Source organism: Fringilla coelebs (genome assembly GCF_963513975.1).
Source record: "Fringilla coelebs genome assembly, chromosome: 3".
NCBI classification, from domain to species: Eukaryota; Metazoa; Chordata; class Aves; order Passeriformes; family Fringillidae; genus Fringilla; species Fringilla coelebs.
The window spans coordinates 40,037,329-40,052,888 of record NC_140030.1 but is presented as its reverse complement, the minus strand read 5'-3'; the positions used below and the strand labels follow the sequence as shown (position 1 = coordinate 40,052,888).

At 36.7% G+C, this 15,560-nt stretch overlaps 1 protein-coding gene across 1 annotated transcript in view; it reads right to left on the bottom strand.

Moving 5' to 3' along the window:
• The window catches only part of KLHL32 (kelch like family member 32), a gene marked incomplete at both ends in the record, with an annotated part of 94,021 nt that extends 85,926 nt beyond the window's left edge, over positions 1-8,095 (bottom strand). The window contains 2 exons of the mRNA XM_084202353.1: positions 5,361-5,541; positions 8,073-8,095. Of these exons, the coding sequence (XP_084058479.1) occupies positions 5,361-5,541; positions 8,073-8,095 (204 nt within the window). The remainder of the gene's footprint in view (positions 1-5,360; positions 5,542-8,072) is intronic.
• Positions 8,096-15,560: the final 7,465 nt, after the last annotated feature.

The window sequence follows — 15,560 nt, the reverse complement described above, 5'->3', positions numbered from 1 at the left end:
ACTGTTTGTTTGGAAGAACAGAGCTGATTTGGCCCAATGGGAAGAGCTTACATTTTTAAAGGTTATCTGGAAAGACAATTTCTAAGTAGCATCACTTTCAGGGCATGATAGAAAGGAAGATATTGGGTTTTTTTAGTTGACACATAGCAATTGTAAAATATCGAAAGACAAAGAGACAAAATGCATTATACTGCAAAAGCAGCAGGTAACCCTGCTTTCTCAGAACTAGGCTTTTAGAGCTGTCTCTAAGACATACCAGGGAGAGTTTTTTCCTCTTTATGGTTAATATAACAGAACTTGGAAAGCTATTTGCATCAATCACCCTTTCAATCCTTGGTTTATAAAAATTGGTTTATAAAAATTAATTCCTAACCTTATCATGAAACAATGCAATATACTGTAAAATATGATCAGCAATGTTGTGGACAAAGGAGGAAACTATCTGACAACAGACAGGAAAGAGAGCACAGAAAACCCCTGAGAAGAAAGTGCCTAAGATTCAACTGTGGCAGTTCGTAGTACAAAGTCTGTGTGCAAAATTATTATCACTAGTTCATTTCAGATAAGAAAAATTCTCCTAGAGAATTGAGCATGCTCCTCGTGGAAAGAGAATCAGAATATTATTGACATTTTAAAATCTATTACAGATAATTGATATAATTGTTCTTCTAAATTAGATGCAAAATCTGCATCTTTTTGAGAAAGATCAAAGTCCTGCAACTAAAAACCCACTCAAATGAAAAGCAAGGAAGAAGAAGAGGTTTTTCTAACTGGAAAACCAATGCATTTTGTAGAAGAAAATCTTGAGGTTATATAATCCCTGCCAACACTGTAAATACCTACTAATGAAGTCATGCAGTAACATTTCATTTTGCTCCCAGAGGGGAAAAAAGCAGAGGAATCTTTTAATTGGAAATGACTTAGCTTGCTAGAGCTATCACAGTTACACATATTAATTCAACTGCCTTGTCTCAGTGCAATAGATCGAGACAAACGGCAAATCATAGCATGTCAATATGGAAAAGTTTGCCTAAAATGATGTTTCTTGCTTTAAAAAGAACACATAAAAATAGATGTTTACTATTCTTTACAGCAGTCTCTTAGAGTATGGAGATAACTACTATATTCCTTTGGACATTTTGAAAGAAGAGGTACTTCAGCAGCAGAAAACAAATTAAAACTCCTAATTTTCAAATGTCTAATCTTGCAGTTTAACTCCATGTACAGAGTCTTTGTATACAACTCCCTAAGGGATTTTTTTTTTCATAACGAGAAAACCCACAAAATTTTGGTGTACTAATGTAGCAAACTTCCAAACCAGGAGCTAGTCAGGACTTAAACTTCAATGTTTCTGCACAGCTGGAACTGTGAGACTCTACCAACAGGAAGAATGTAAGGCCTGTTGATACCCTAAAAGGCTGGCCTTTAAGTATTTTGCTGAAGCCCAGGTCTCCAGCTTGTCTTAGAAAGCAAAAGATTTTACTCCAAACTATAATCCCCAAAAAAATTTGATAAGGAAACTTCTGGCCTTCTCTGTCCACTCTTCCTCACACAAGTGGCTTCAATTGCCCCAGTCTGTAAAATGACACACATTTAGTTATCCTTCTAAAGCATTAACAAACTTTTCTTTCCAGTAAAAGAAAGACAAGTATCAATTTCTAAGAAAATATACTGCTCAAGAAAACACTACAATTTAAGAAGTAGATTTATCTGAATCAAAATAGACACAGAACAAAACTGCAGAAAACTATACAAACCCTCCGTGGAAAGCAAACATCAATTCTCTTGTAGAAACTGTTTTAAAATAGTGGCAAAAAAGTAAAAACATATTATTCATTCTGATAGAGCCCTGCATAGAATTGAACATATTTTTGGAGACCTGAAAAAAAGACTCTAGGGGACTGATGCTGGCTGGATGCAAGGCACCCACCAAAGCTGCTTTCTCAATCCCCTCCACAAATGGACAGGGGAGAGAAAATATAATGACAAATTCATGAGTTGAGATAAGAACAGGAGAGGCCACTCAGCAAATACCATAATGGGCAAAATGGACCCAAACTGGGGATTTAAACAAAATTCATTACTAAGAAAAACAGAACAGGATAGTGAGAAGTAAAATAAACCTTAAAAACAATTTCCCTGAGCCTCTTCCTCCTTCTCAGCTCTCCCTCCTCCCCCAGAGGTGCAGGGAGACAGGGAATGGGGGTAGTGGTCAGTTCATCACCAGCAGTTTCTCCCACTGTGCAGGGAGGGGAGTCCTCGCCCTGCTGCACCGTGGGGTCCCTCCAAGGGGAGACAGTTCTCCAAGAACTTCTCCAGTGCGAGTCCCTCTCACAGACAACAGTTCTCCACAAACTGCTGCCATGTGCAGCAGTCCTTCAAGGACAGGCTGCTCCAGCCTGGGCTCCCATCAAGGCCACCAGTCCTTCCAGCAAACCTGCTCCAGCATGGGTTTCTCTCTCCACAGCTCCAGCACAGGTTTCTCAGGGTTTCACAGACCTCTTTCAGGCATCCACCTGCTCTGGCTAGGGTATGTCCCAGGGGCTGCAAGTGGATATCTGCATCCCCATGGACCTCCATGGGCTGCAGGGGCACAGCTGCCTCACCGCGGTCTTCACCATGGGCTGCAGGAGAACGTCAGCTCCAGCAGCACCTCCTGCCTCTCCTTCTGCACCGACCTTGGTGTACAGTTGATCCTTTCCCATATTCTCTGCTCTTCTCTGGCCACAATTACATCTGTACAGTAACTTTTTTCCTCCCCTTCTTAACAGATTACAGAGGTGCTACTATCATCCTCTGCTTGGTTCAGCCTTGGCCGGCAGCAGGTCCATCCTGGTAAATTTCACATGGCAATGAGTTCTTCATAAATGACTTTAGGGTTAGAAAATCTGAAAGTTTTCCTCCAGAAAAAAAAAATAGGGTAAAAATTAAATAATAATAACAGCTAAGTTTGGAGCACGTGACTCTGGCCTTTATGGCCACTTGAGAGAGATGCAGAACTTCCAGATCATCACTCATGTCATTCTGCTATTCTCCTTTATCATCCTCTGTAAATGCCTCTTTCTTTTTACCAACTCTAAAATTAAGCTTGATTCATTCTTCTAAGTCTTAGAAAAAGAATACCCAAGTAGCTCAAATTAGGTAAAATCTCCCTAGACTGAAAAAGATCAATAATCTCTCTCAAAACATTATTACTTTTTAATTGACTCTTGCTTTTTCTAAATTATTAGAATTAGGAACATAGTGTAACTTTCTTGCCATTCTCCTCCAGAATATAGATCTTACTTCACAATATTCTAAAAAAATATTTTTGTCTATTAATAAAAAACCTGTTTGCCTGATTTCAGAAAGCACAGGTTCCATATTTACAGTTAATATCTAAAGTCTGAAGAATACATCCTACCAAACCATTAGAGTTTAGAGGCAGACCAAATTACTCAATGCTGCATAAAGCATTCTCTCAACACTTTTTAAATAAAAAAATATTTTGTAGCAATAAAGAGCATTAAGATTTTAATTTGCAATTACAGTCCAGTCAATATCAAGTAACTCAGCTGGAAATAACAGGATAAATCACAGTGCCCCAAATCTCAACATCAATCAATAAGTGACCAAAGTAGAAGCTGTTCCTACCACACTGTTGAAACACTGGGCATAGGTGCTCTTTTCATGATGTTTCTATGCACAGGTTACAATAAGCTCTGGAAGGAGTGTCACAGGTGCAGATGACATGGCACCCTTATGAAAATATTTCAACCAAACCAGAACAGGCACTATATTTATAATTTGCAAGTATAATAGCCATTGCTACAAGTAGAAAGGTCCAGAATACCTCTCTGTGCACTGGGGTTAAAGGAAATAAAAATGCAAAGCAATCTCTGTTAGAGCAGGGCCTGGGCATCATGATGAAGAAACATCAGCAACCGTGGCAGTACAAACTATGCTGTAGCAGAACCCAGAAGCATGCAGATAAGCTCAAAAAATGAGCAATCAATTGGCTCAACACCATCACAGCAAAAGTCACATCAAGGTTAATAACATTTCTTAAATACATGGAATAAATTAAGTCTAAATTCTAACCAAAAGTCAGAGAGATTTGACAGGAAGATAAAAACCCTGCTCAGGTAATCGGAGATACAGAGAAGTTGTCATACACTGTATTGCTATTGTAAAAAGACAAAAAGATCCCCATAAAGAAGTTCATCACACTACAATTACTGTGTAGACAAAATATTTAATAAATTTACTTTGTTAGAGAAAATAGACCTTTAAATTAATTTCAGCTTTAGTCTCTGATTAACAGGATGACTCACACTTAAAAACACCAGTCAACTACAGAGCTATAGATGGCCCAACATTTTGAGTGGGCACATTATAATAAAGGTTAGTAGAACTGCCTCATATAAAGGATACTTCTCCTATCAGCAAACACAATTTTTCAGTTATTCCAATTCTAGACTGGAATTAGACTGGAATGGTCTGAATCAGATTTCCCAGGGAATGTTTTATTTTACGTCTTGGAAACACTTGTTTCTGAAAATAAGTTTTATCACATTTAAGAAATTACTATGGCTTCCTCTTTGAGAGCAACCATTTACATCTGGCAAAAATCCAATCTCAAGTTGAAATAAATTGCATTTATCATGGTATCATAGAATGGCTTGGGTTGAAAGTCTAAAGATCACCTAGTTTCAAGCCATGGACACTTCCCACTAGACCAGGTTGCTCAGAGCCCCATCCACCCTGGCCTTGTAAACTTCCAGTGACATGCTCACTTGGAAGGGGGACACCAGGACCATCAAGTCCAACTCCTGGTCCTGCACAGGACACCCCAAGAGTCACACCACATGCCCAAGGGTATTGTCCAAATGCTTCTTCAGCTCTGTCATGTGTGGTGTTGGGACCATTTCCCTGGGGAGCCTGTTCCAGTGCTCAAACACTTTCTGGGTGAAAACTTTTCCTGATATCCAACCTAAATGTCTCAACTCAGATTCATGAGGTTTCCTTGAGTCCCATCCTCTAATCACAGATCTCAAGTGTTCTACAAAAATTTCTGCATACTAGAATATCTTTCTCGCTTTACCGGGACATTAAATTCACAGAAAGACGTGCACTGCTTATCTCTGTTGGGGACAGAGGGAGGGGAAGACTTACTATAAATAATTATTTTTAAAATCTGATTTGTTCTTTACATTTCTTTCCTATGGATATTTAAAGTTGTATACAGAGGGTGCAATAATCCTGCATTTTCCAAAGGTTCAAATTTAAATCTTGTTCAATATGATATATATAATCATCTCCATCTTCCACAATGATAATTTTTAATATAATTACATAAATAGACAAATCTTGGGACTTACTCGGAAGTAGTCACTGCAGGCTGCCAGGACTGCTTTATGTGCATGGAATTTCTGCTCTTCAGCAATAAGGGTAATATCACAAAGAATGCCATCACTTCTTTGTTGGTTCAGAGCTGCCAGGACAGCATCGTTGTGGGAGCTAGACTGACAAAGCCTCTGACCTGTCAGCATTTCCTGAACACTGAGAGGGGAAAGGGGAAAGATTCTGTCAAAAACAAAACAAAACACAAAAGTAGAAAACAAGCACATTCTGTCAGGAATACAGAACAAGACAAGGTAGTTTGATAATTCTCGGAAAGCAAAAGTCATGAACCCTGTCAGGCAAAAATCTTTAAACAGCGTAGACATCAGAAGAAAAGCTCAATATAACAAAGCATTATGAAAACTGATTATATACTCAAATTTAAAAACCTCAATGGTTCTGATTTCTCATTTCCTGTACCAGAAGTCAGCTGAACTCACAGGATTAATTAATTTTAGGATTAAATGAGAACAATAGAGGGCTTAGGTCAATGGACCACCAGAAAACTTTAAGTGGTTAAAACTGAAGCACTGGTGAAAAGGAGGGTATATCTATGTATGCAAGAAGTTCTACTAAAAAGTATGATGCCTCATGGTCTCAGGTGGCCTTTTTAAGTCATGCTGAATGTTTAAGTCTGAACACTGAATGTTTTCAGACCACCTCAAATTTATATTCATATTTATTTAGTGTTGTAGTGTTTTTTTGATTGTCTCCTTTGTGTTGGGGGAAGGGAGAGGATGTTTGCTCAATTTTAAAATGCCAATGCCTTCTCCACCTCTGAGTATTTCCATGTATGAATATAAGATTCACATATAATCCAGTCTAGGACTGCCTGATTGCAGATTCCTTTCTCTGTAGTAAAAGGAGAGACAAGATAACTGTTGATGCAAATGGAAACAAATAAAAACATATCAGCAAATCCTCTTTGGTACAAAACAATGCAATTGATTTGAGCTCTGTGAGACTACCAATTTAAATTGCCAGAGAATCCACATATGTGTTTATAGAACATTTATAGTTTACAGAGAGTCATGTCAGTATAAATCAAAGTAAAGATTTTTTTTTCTAAAGGAGTGAATAACCCATCATCTCTCCAGCACCATCATGTAATTCACTGCATACATGTACTATGCAGCAGCTGTGTGGCTGTGATATTCTCCTTTCTCTGCCCATCCTACTCCTGCACCTCGGGCACCTGTAAACTACTGCAGACCTGCCTTGCAGACTGTTTGCTCTAATCTAAACTGCCCTTTTAGAAAGACAACAATTAAAACATTACTTCTAGAAGAAGGCTGGCCAAAGAGAAATAACACAGGAACAGAATGTATCTGAATTTTACTCTCTCTCTGACAGTTCAGGTTTCACATATGGACATGCCCTAAATACATCTCAAAAGGACTCGTTCAAATTATTCTTTTTTCATTGCTCTGTTTGTGGAACCCAACTCATATTCTAAATGACAGTTATCAAGAAATCTAACTTGCTAAACACAAGAGAATTATTTGTAATGGTTATTTCTCTTCTGTAATTTCTATAGCAAAGTGACTAAAACTAGGGCAAGTATAATACATTAATGATATGAATACCCTGAGATGGTTTCTTTTTACTTCTGTTTTTATTAGCCTCTCTCCCAGTGTTGTAAATCAACACCTTCATTCCTCTTGCTTTTTTCACCATCATCCAGAGGACTATTTCATTCAATAGAGAACTTATCTGGGATTTTAAACTGAGTTCTATCATAATCCATTTTTCAATTCAGTGACCAAAGTGAAAAATCAATTGCCTGTAACCCTTGTGCTAATAACATATGAAGAATGGATACACATGAAAGGCAATTTAACTGGAATTTATGAATGAAAATACATAGAATAATTAAACATAACATGACTGATTATTTGTAGTGATATTGTCAGTTGATAAATTCAATAGCTATAAAAGCAAGCAAGTTCTGATTCTTTTCTGCTGCAGAAGCATGGCAGGGAAAGGGGAACAGAACTGGAATGATAAGGTGTCCCAGTCATATCAGGGAGTTTTCTGAGCTCCCAGATCAGAGTGTTAACTACTCTAAAACAGAACCACCAGCATATCACACTACTGCAAAGTTCTGCAGAAAACCAATTCAGTTAATAAATTCTGCAGAGTGTTCTGTCAGAAAGAACCGTGTTCTGCTCCCAGAAAGTAATTAAATTATAAATGACAAATTCTCTATTGCAGGAATGGGTGGTACAAACAAATGAGAAAGGCTACATTGGGAAGGAGACACAAGGGAAGGCAGAAAGATGAATTTGGAGAGAATCTTGGAAGACATTTCACATAACTGGAAAAGTAATATGTCCCGAACAGTGGAACACTGAACAGACCGAAAATTATCACCAGCCACCATTCCAGATGCAAAAATGCCAGTTGCTTCACAATCAAAAATTCCAAGTATAGACTAAGGCATAAATAAGATAAGGTATGAGGAGCCTGTGGGCCTCCAATCAATCCCAGGCATAGTTTTCCTCGCCTGAGATAAGAAGCAACAACAAGGTAATATTTTGCAGATTATAACATGGATATGTGTTTAATAATGTGAATTCCTATCTAATGAACAAAACTAGGAGTTTTACTTTTTCTACTTTCTTAACTGAATCTTTGGTAAACATCATCCTAAATGTTAATAACTTCCTACACACTACCAAGTACTGTACCTCAGGCACCTCTCAGATGGCATCCTTCAGTCTTCTGAATATCAAAACTTATAATCCTCTAGGGAAAGCTGTGAGTGTTCCAGCTAGAAAAAGAGAATGGAGAGGAACATTAAAATTCAAAGCATACACAGCCTCAGCCTTAAAGATCAATACTTTCAGGATGTGCAATTCAAAAGCAACTTTCAGAGTCTAGATTTGAGTACAGTCTTTCTGTAAGAAAGTGGCCTTTCCTCTAGTCTTTTTTAGAGATTCACACCCTCCCATCTGAACGTCCTCCACCTGCTGCCCTTGAGAAATGCTTTCCACAAACTCAGGAACACGTATCATTTCAAAAAAGCTGAAGAATGGTGAGGAGGGAAGTAAGTGTACCAAAATTCCTTCAACATGAAGAGTAAGCCAAAGACATGTATTGGTGTTTGCTTTCTTCCCTGAGTAACACAGAGTTTTTATGTTCAATGATCCTAAGGGTCTTTTCCAACCTAAATGACTCTATGATGCTATAATCTTCCTGGCAAATAGAAGCAGTATAGTAAAATCATTTTTATAAACATAACAACTCTTTTTTTAAAAGGAAAAATACTAAAGTGACCATATACATAAACACAGAAGAGCTGAAGTGTCCAAAGACCTAAGTTATTGAAAATAGGGTTGTACAGCAAATTTTTAACTGGTGTAGCAGCCAGCACAGCTGACATGACATTTCAACTTCATATCGGAATTATAAAAGAAAAAATAGGTTTTAACTGAATAGTCAAAAAAGAAAAGTACACTACTTTGCTTATTTTAACCATGTGTGGATTGTTTAACTCAGTATTACAATTCAGCAAAATCTGGAGAATGGGAAAAATTTCCATATTCTTCTCTCTTTTCCAAAAAGACTGCAATTCTGAGCAAATGGGTGAGGTCATAGAGAACTTATGCTGATGATTCAGGGGGATACTAAACAAATGGGTGCTTTCCAGTGCTTTCCCATGGTGGTTTCAGATCATTTCACTCTCTCCATCGAGGATCACCATTCTAGTTCTATTAAGACAATTCAACTTATCCTTCATGAGACAGAAAACCACAGCATATTAAGTTGGTATTCTCAGCTAAGGAACCAAAACCACTTCTCATCAATGTACCTGCTCTTGTATACACCCATACATCAATACTGATGTCAGCCCTTCGGAAATCCTACACCATCCAGAGACTGGTAGAGAACAAATTCAACCTTTAGAAGTCCAAACTCTCTTTCCATACACAGGAAAAAAAAAAAAAAAAAAAAGCAGAACTGGTTTTATTTATCCATGTAGAATTAAAGCAGCTAAACATCTTTAATAATGGGAAATTTGAAAGCATTATTTATCCCTACTGAAAAAAAAAATAAATTAAGGAGGCACTTCCACCTGTTGCATAGATAAGCTGTGCCAGAACAGTCCTAAAATAATTCGCACCAAGACTTTATTTCTATTTCAGACAGCTGGATACATCTCCATCATATAAACTGTGATTGGTACCTAAGGAAATTCTTTGCATTAGAATGTTTAAGACATACTATTGTCTTTCTATTTAACTCCTTTAAGTAATCAAATCGGCTTAAAAGATTAGTTTATAAACTTAAAGATAAGACTTTTGGTTTAAATGGAAAACTTTAAATCCACCTAAATCCTTCTGTTATAGTGAAATACTCCTTAATGCTGGAAATAAACAGGAAAAATAGAGGCCAGATAGAAAATGCTCATTACATCCTAGGTTTGAGATACATGCTAAAATTGCTATAAAGCATTTTTAAAAATAATATATTATTTTACTCTTTATGATTTTGTGATGAACACTAATTCCCAATAATATAGTAAAATTTGTTTCCTTATTGCTCCATTAGTTTTTTCACATCCTAGCAAAGTGCTAAAATTAAAAATTTGCAAATGAATAAAACTAGTAATGATCTAGCTAGCACTGGAAAAACATATTGTTTTGGTAGGGAATGGTGCACCATTCCCAAATGGAAAAAAGAAAAACCCTCAACAGTAGTTTCCTTACGTAAACACAGTGTATCTAAGGATTTCAAAGGTAAACCATTCAAAAGAAATCACAGTGCCCATGCAAATGATCATGACAAACTAATACACTAAAACTGTTTGCTCTGTTTGCCTAATGAAATGTCAGTCTTTCTATATACATTTTTGTCACAGTCTTATGACACAGCAAAATAAACAGTAGGTTTTGTGCACTCTCAGGAAATCTTGGAATGAAGTGTCACTCTACCACATCCATTGCACAGTTAGGCTATGCCACTTTAATCTAAATTACCAGGGGAGTTCAGGAATTATTTGTTCAAAGATCACTAAAAAAAAAAAAAAACACTTAAGCAGGTAGTATTTCTTCCTTTATTTTAATCGGATATAGCACTGGTTTGGAAATATTAGACAAAGTAGTTTAGTATCCAAAATATTTATTGGCAGAATGCATGTTCCCTTTTCCAGAAAAAGTCTTGTTCATTTAAATTAATCCTGAGGAGCCAACACCATGTTCCCAATTTACACAGAATGCATGAGGCATTGAAAGAATTTCAATTACACCTTTTCCCATCCTTTTGGTGGGTTTATTTGGGGGGGGTTATTTGTTCATCTTGTGTCATTTAGAAACAAACTAAAGGCGAGAACATATTTTTTATTAATTCTTGAAAATTCAAGCCACCAGAATATGGATTAGATTAAGGGGGGAAAGGTGTAGGAGATCAAAATAAAATTTATGTTCAATCTACTTTCTGAAAATAACTTAAATGTCCCAAAATTCACTATTTCCTCTCCATTGATGTAACAAGCTTTTTTTCCCTAGTTCACATATCTGATTTTACAGAGTTGCCCAAACCATAGTCCAGATCATCACAAAACTTACTCTGTTGCATAAACAGTCTCTGTATTTTATACTGGGTACCTAAGAAACATTTCTTCCACCCTAATTATGCTTTCTTTGTCTTGCAAACTACTAAACAATGTATATTCATAATGGAAATGACAATCTATTAATAATGCCTGAAAACTTGCAGGTTTTCTACACAATTCAAGCTTATATAAAATAATTACCACCTTGGTGGTTTCATCAATAATTTTCCCATTTGCTGTAAGTAAATAAGAACTGAGTTACAATCAACTTCAGCGTGAACTCACTTACAAAACCTGATATAAGCATTATTTCTGTTAGGTCAAAAATAGAATTATTTTAAAATCCTGATTTTAAATTTGTTTTAATACGAAAACAAAACAGCATTGGACAAAAAGCTTGTACTCTTTTCTTCACTAAGGTAGTTACTTCTTAGGCAGGAGTCACTAAACTATCCCACTCCCATCCCCTGAGCCCCAGACTAGGTTTAGGGGAAAGCAAGGGTTCTATTACCTATGTAGGAGCCAGAAAAACCCCACTTGACTGCCTCCATGGTTCTAGGTAACACACGGGGCTGTGGTGGGAGAGGTGAGACTCTGCCCTCCTCAGATATTTGGCTAGACTGACATAAAAAAGTGAAAAAAATCAAAGCGAAACACAGGGAACCACCACTTCACAGAGTTCAGCTTAATACAAGATTCAAGAGATGCTAAAAGATGCTTTTGTAGACAGAGGAAATGTTCTCTTGCAAACACGGCCAGGATCAAAACTCCTTTAAAAGACAGGGTGGAAAATTACAGAGCATTTGGTGCCTTTTATCCCACATAAAGAAAATAGCTTAACAGCGAAAAAATGCGACATAAAATTTGAGCTAAATATCTTTCAAACTGTTCTCTGAGATCCAGGCTGCCAACATACAGAAATCTCCCCTGCAGCCAGATGCAATCTCCGCTCTGGTGATAATCCACATTTGGAGGGAGCTAGAAGAACCAAGAAGCCCTGGGCATGTCTTCAAGCAGCCACTGTTTACCACTAAACTTCACAGAATGGCACTGCATTAGTTAAGTGCTGCTCTGCCTTCAAAGTCCTCCAGTGTATGAAAAGCCCTCTAATTTCTTGAAATTTTTACTTTGTATTGGGAAAGGCACCCATTTTTTATCGATTACCACATTACTTCAAACAATGCTGCTTAGCAAAAATATATTTCAAGTCATTAATTTTAACTCACTCAAACCACGTAGCCAAACCCTGAGTATTTAAACACAGATTTTAATCCCATTTCACATAAGTAGCTGTTAGTTATATTCCAAAACTTCATTTTACTTGTCAGTAACCATAAAAAGCTCTTTGATCCATAAAACTTCACATTAAATGTGGGGTTTTTTCCATTTCTCTGGGTACAGATAATGTATCTTTTCAGATAGCAATATCTCATTTTGATATATTTACTAACATTCTTAATTATGACTGTTGTTATGTTGGAAAATAGTAACTCAACATTACTTACATTAAATTTGTTTTGTGCCAAACTACTTTACATAGAAAATTATTTAAATTCACATACTCAAGAACTGGTTAAAAAGATTAAAAATACTGAATATATAAATAATTTAAAAGATATTTTGCATTTTCAAGCAGTTGTCTTTAATTAGTTATCTTCTTTCCTTCCAGTCACTCCTTTTCCAAGTGTGTATTTTAAGCATTGAAAAACCTTTCCACTTAAACCCACACCACTTCAAGTTAGATGATGGACAAACTGAAGGGATCACGAGCTCTTTCTTGGAAAAAAGTAAAATTTTGAACCAACTGGATAAGTTGTGAAGATAAAGCATTTGTATGCGATGAAATTGTATTTTTCACTTTGACAGCTCCAAAAAAGGTTTAAATTTGGCCTTTTAAAAAAAAGAAAATACAACATTTAGAAGCTAACAGAAATACACTATATTAATTTCATTCCAGAATGGCATCACAGCACATCCTGACAGAGGCTGCCATGGATACAGAGCTAGACCATTAAGATTTATCTATGGCAATTCTCTATTCTAGCTTGGCTCCTTATTCACAGGAGCTTCTGCTTCTGCCTGGGGTTTTCCTAAGTCAAAATAAATCATCCTTTCAAGCCATACTTCACCTTCTCTCAGAGTCTCTTCAGAAACAAAACTAGGAGTTTACTATTCAGAGAAAATAATGGACAATATTATCTTTTACTTTTAAAAATCACATCTCTGCCAGATTAATTTGTCAAAAGGAAAAGACTTGGAAACAGATTTAAAGTTTGACTGCAAACCTGCTCTTCTGAGTATACTAACACACTTTTCCCACATGCCTGGGAGACAACACTTTTTCTTCTTTTCATTGAGATCTTTGAGAATTTAAGTATTTTTCTCATCCCATAAAAAATGTTCAAGAATGTAAAGAGAAAAACTCTGCCACTACCCAATGTTGTCAGTGAAATCATCTCTCAGCTCAAACACAAGCTGCTTAACTAATTTAGTGCCTCAATACAGTGAATTTAAAGAAAAAGCTTTCATAGTACTGAAAACCCCCTTGGATTTAATGTAAATTACAAAATTAAGGGAATAAAAAAATTGAAAACCTGGACTTGTTTGGGGAAACAGAAATCAGTCAAAACACCTCAAAAAAAAAATTCAGCAAAATAAATATAAAATAAAACCACAAAAAATTCAAACTATTACAGTCTTCTGATTAATTGCAAAATATTTTATTGTGAGACTGGAAAGGTCATTGCTATCTTCAGGCCATCAGCTATAGTCAATTAGAATAATGAGGATATTTTCTATTACTACCAAATTACCATCTGACTTCACAGAATAATTACGATCTTAAACCACAAAAATATAAAATAAAATAGAAAGGCTGAAGGCTGTATGAGTAGAACGATATCTTTACGTCTTTATATCTTCTTTGTGGCATTATATCTTCTACATATCTCAATATATCAGCATTCACAAGATTTTTGGAATTTGATTTTCATTTTCATTAGATAAAAAAACCCAAGAACCCTGTTCTTCAAGCCTAAACTTATTTTGTTTTAGAAAATTTGTCATGTTTTTTGCAAAATCATAGAATGGTGTGGGTTGGAAGAGACCTTAAAGATTACTCTTTTCTAGAGTATTAAGAGTCAAAAATACATAAACATGTTTTTGAAACTACTTCAAATCTGCAGATAGACTACATCAAATAGGAATATAAAGTACTGTAGTCTACAATCTCGACAACTGGCCCCATGAACTTTTCATATCTATGGCTGAAACATTAAAAAAACACATAAAAATACTAAGAAAAGTGTGACTTCTTAATAGTGTATAGTCTTGCATAACTGAGGTGATCAGTTATGTGTCTACGTGGCACTTCCAATGAAAAACTATTCCTGTTTTTCAATAAAAGCACAGAGAGTTTATACATCTCTATGGGACCTGCAACAGCCCTTCAACTTCCTCTGTGAAATAGCATTCATGAAGTTAAAAGTAAAAGGATGTGACTACCAGCAGTTAAGCAAACATGTACCTTCTAAGAATGCCCTTCAGTAGCCACAGGGTGGCAGAACTATACTTCAATATAACTTGTACTTCCAGGACAGTGACAGTATTTCAGAGAGTGGGTTTTTCCCCCCTTAGAGCAAAATTAAAATAATCTAAAATACTTGCTCAGTGTCCAGTGGGTGCTTTCAAAGTCAGAAATCAGAAGGGAAAAAAATGTCTGTACATAAAAGTTCAACTACACAACAGTTCTATAAACATCAAAACACTGCAACAGGTTACTGACCTCCATGTTTCTATTTTGAAAAAATATTCAAGTCATAGAGTAACTGATCACTAAAATCCCTATCAATTTTACCCCATATAGAATCAAAGAATCACAGAATAGATTGGGTTAGAAGGGCCCTTAAAGATTAGTTCCAACCCCCACTCCCATGAGCAGGGTCCACTAGACCAGGTTGCTCAAAGTCCCATTCAACCTGGCCTTGAACACTTTCAGGAATGGAGCATCCACAGTTTCTCTGGGCAACTTGTTCCTCTCTGCCCCCTGAATAAAGAATTGCTCCCTGGCCTCTAACCTAAACCTGGTAAAACCATTCCCCTTCTTCTGTCATTACCTGCCCGTGTTTGTCAGTCTCCCTCCTTTTTATAAAGCCTCTTACTCTAAGGCCACTGTGAGGCCAGACTCCAAGCTGTTTTCCAGGCTGAATGATCCCAACTGGCTCAGCCTGTCTCTGCAGGAAAGGTGCTCCAGCCCTCTGACCACCTTCCCTGGACCCTTTCTAATAAGTCATCATTTATTGTGTTGAGGACCTCAGAACTAGACACATAATTGGCTCATGGACTTTTCCTCCACTCGTCAATGTGAGAGAACAAAGATATTTGCAAACTCCTTCCTGTTAAGAGAAATGGGCATCAAAAGATTTCTGACACCTTTAAGCAAACTGGGCAGAGCGTGATTCACCTTGATAATGAAACACATTTTGATGAGGCCAAGAGGGAGATGTCAAGTAGGAAAGAAGTAGGAAGAGGAAACAAAAACAGCACAAAGGAAGCTGGTGATGGAGACCAGCTACAGTTATTTCCTGGGCTTCTTCTTTTGCAAAAGGGAGAGTGAAGCAGG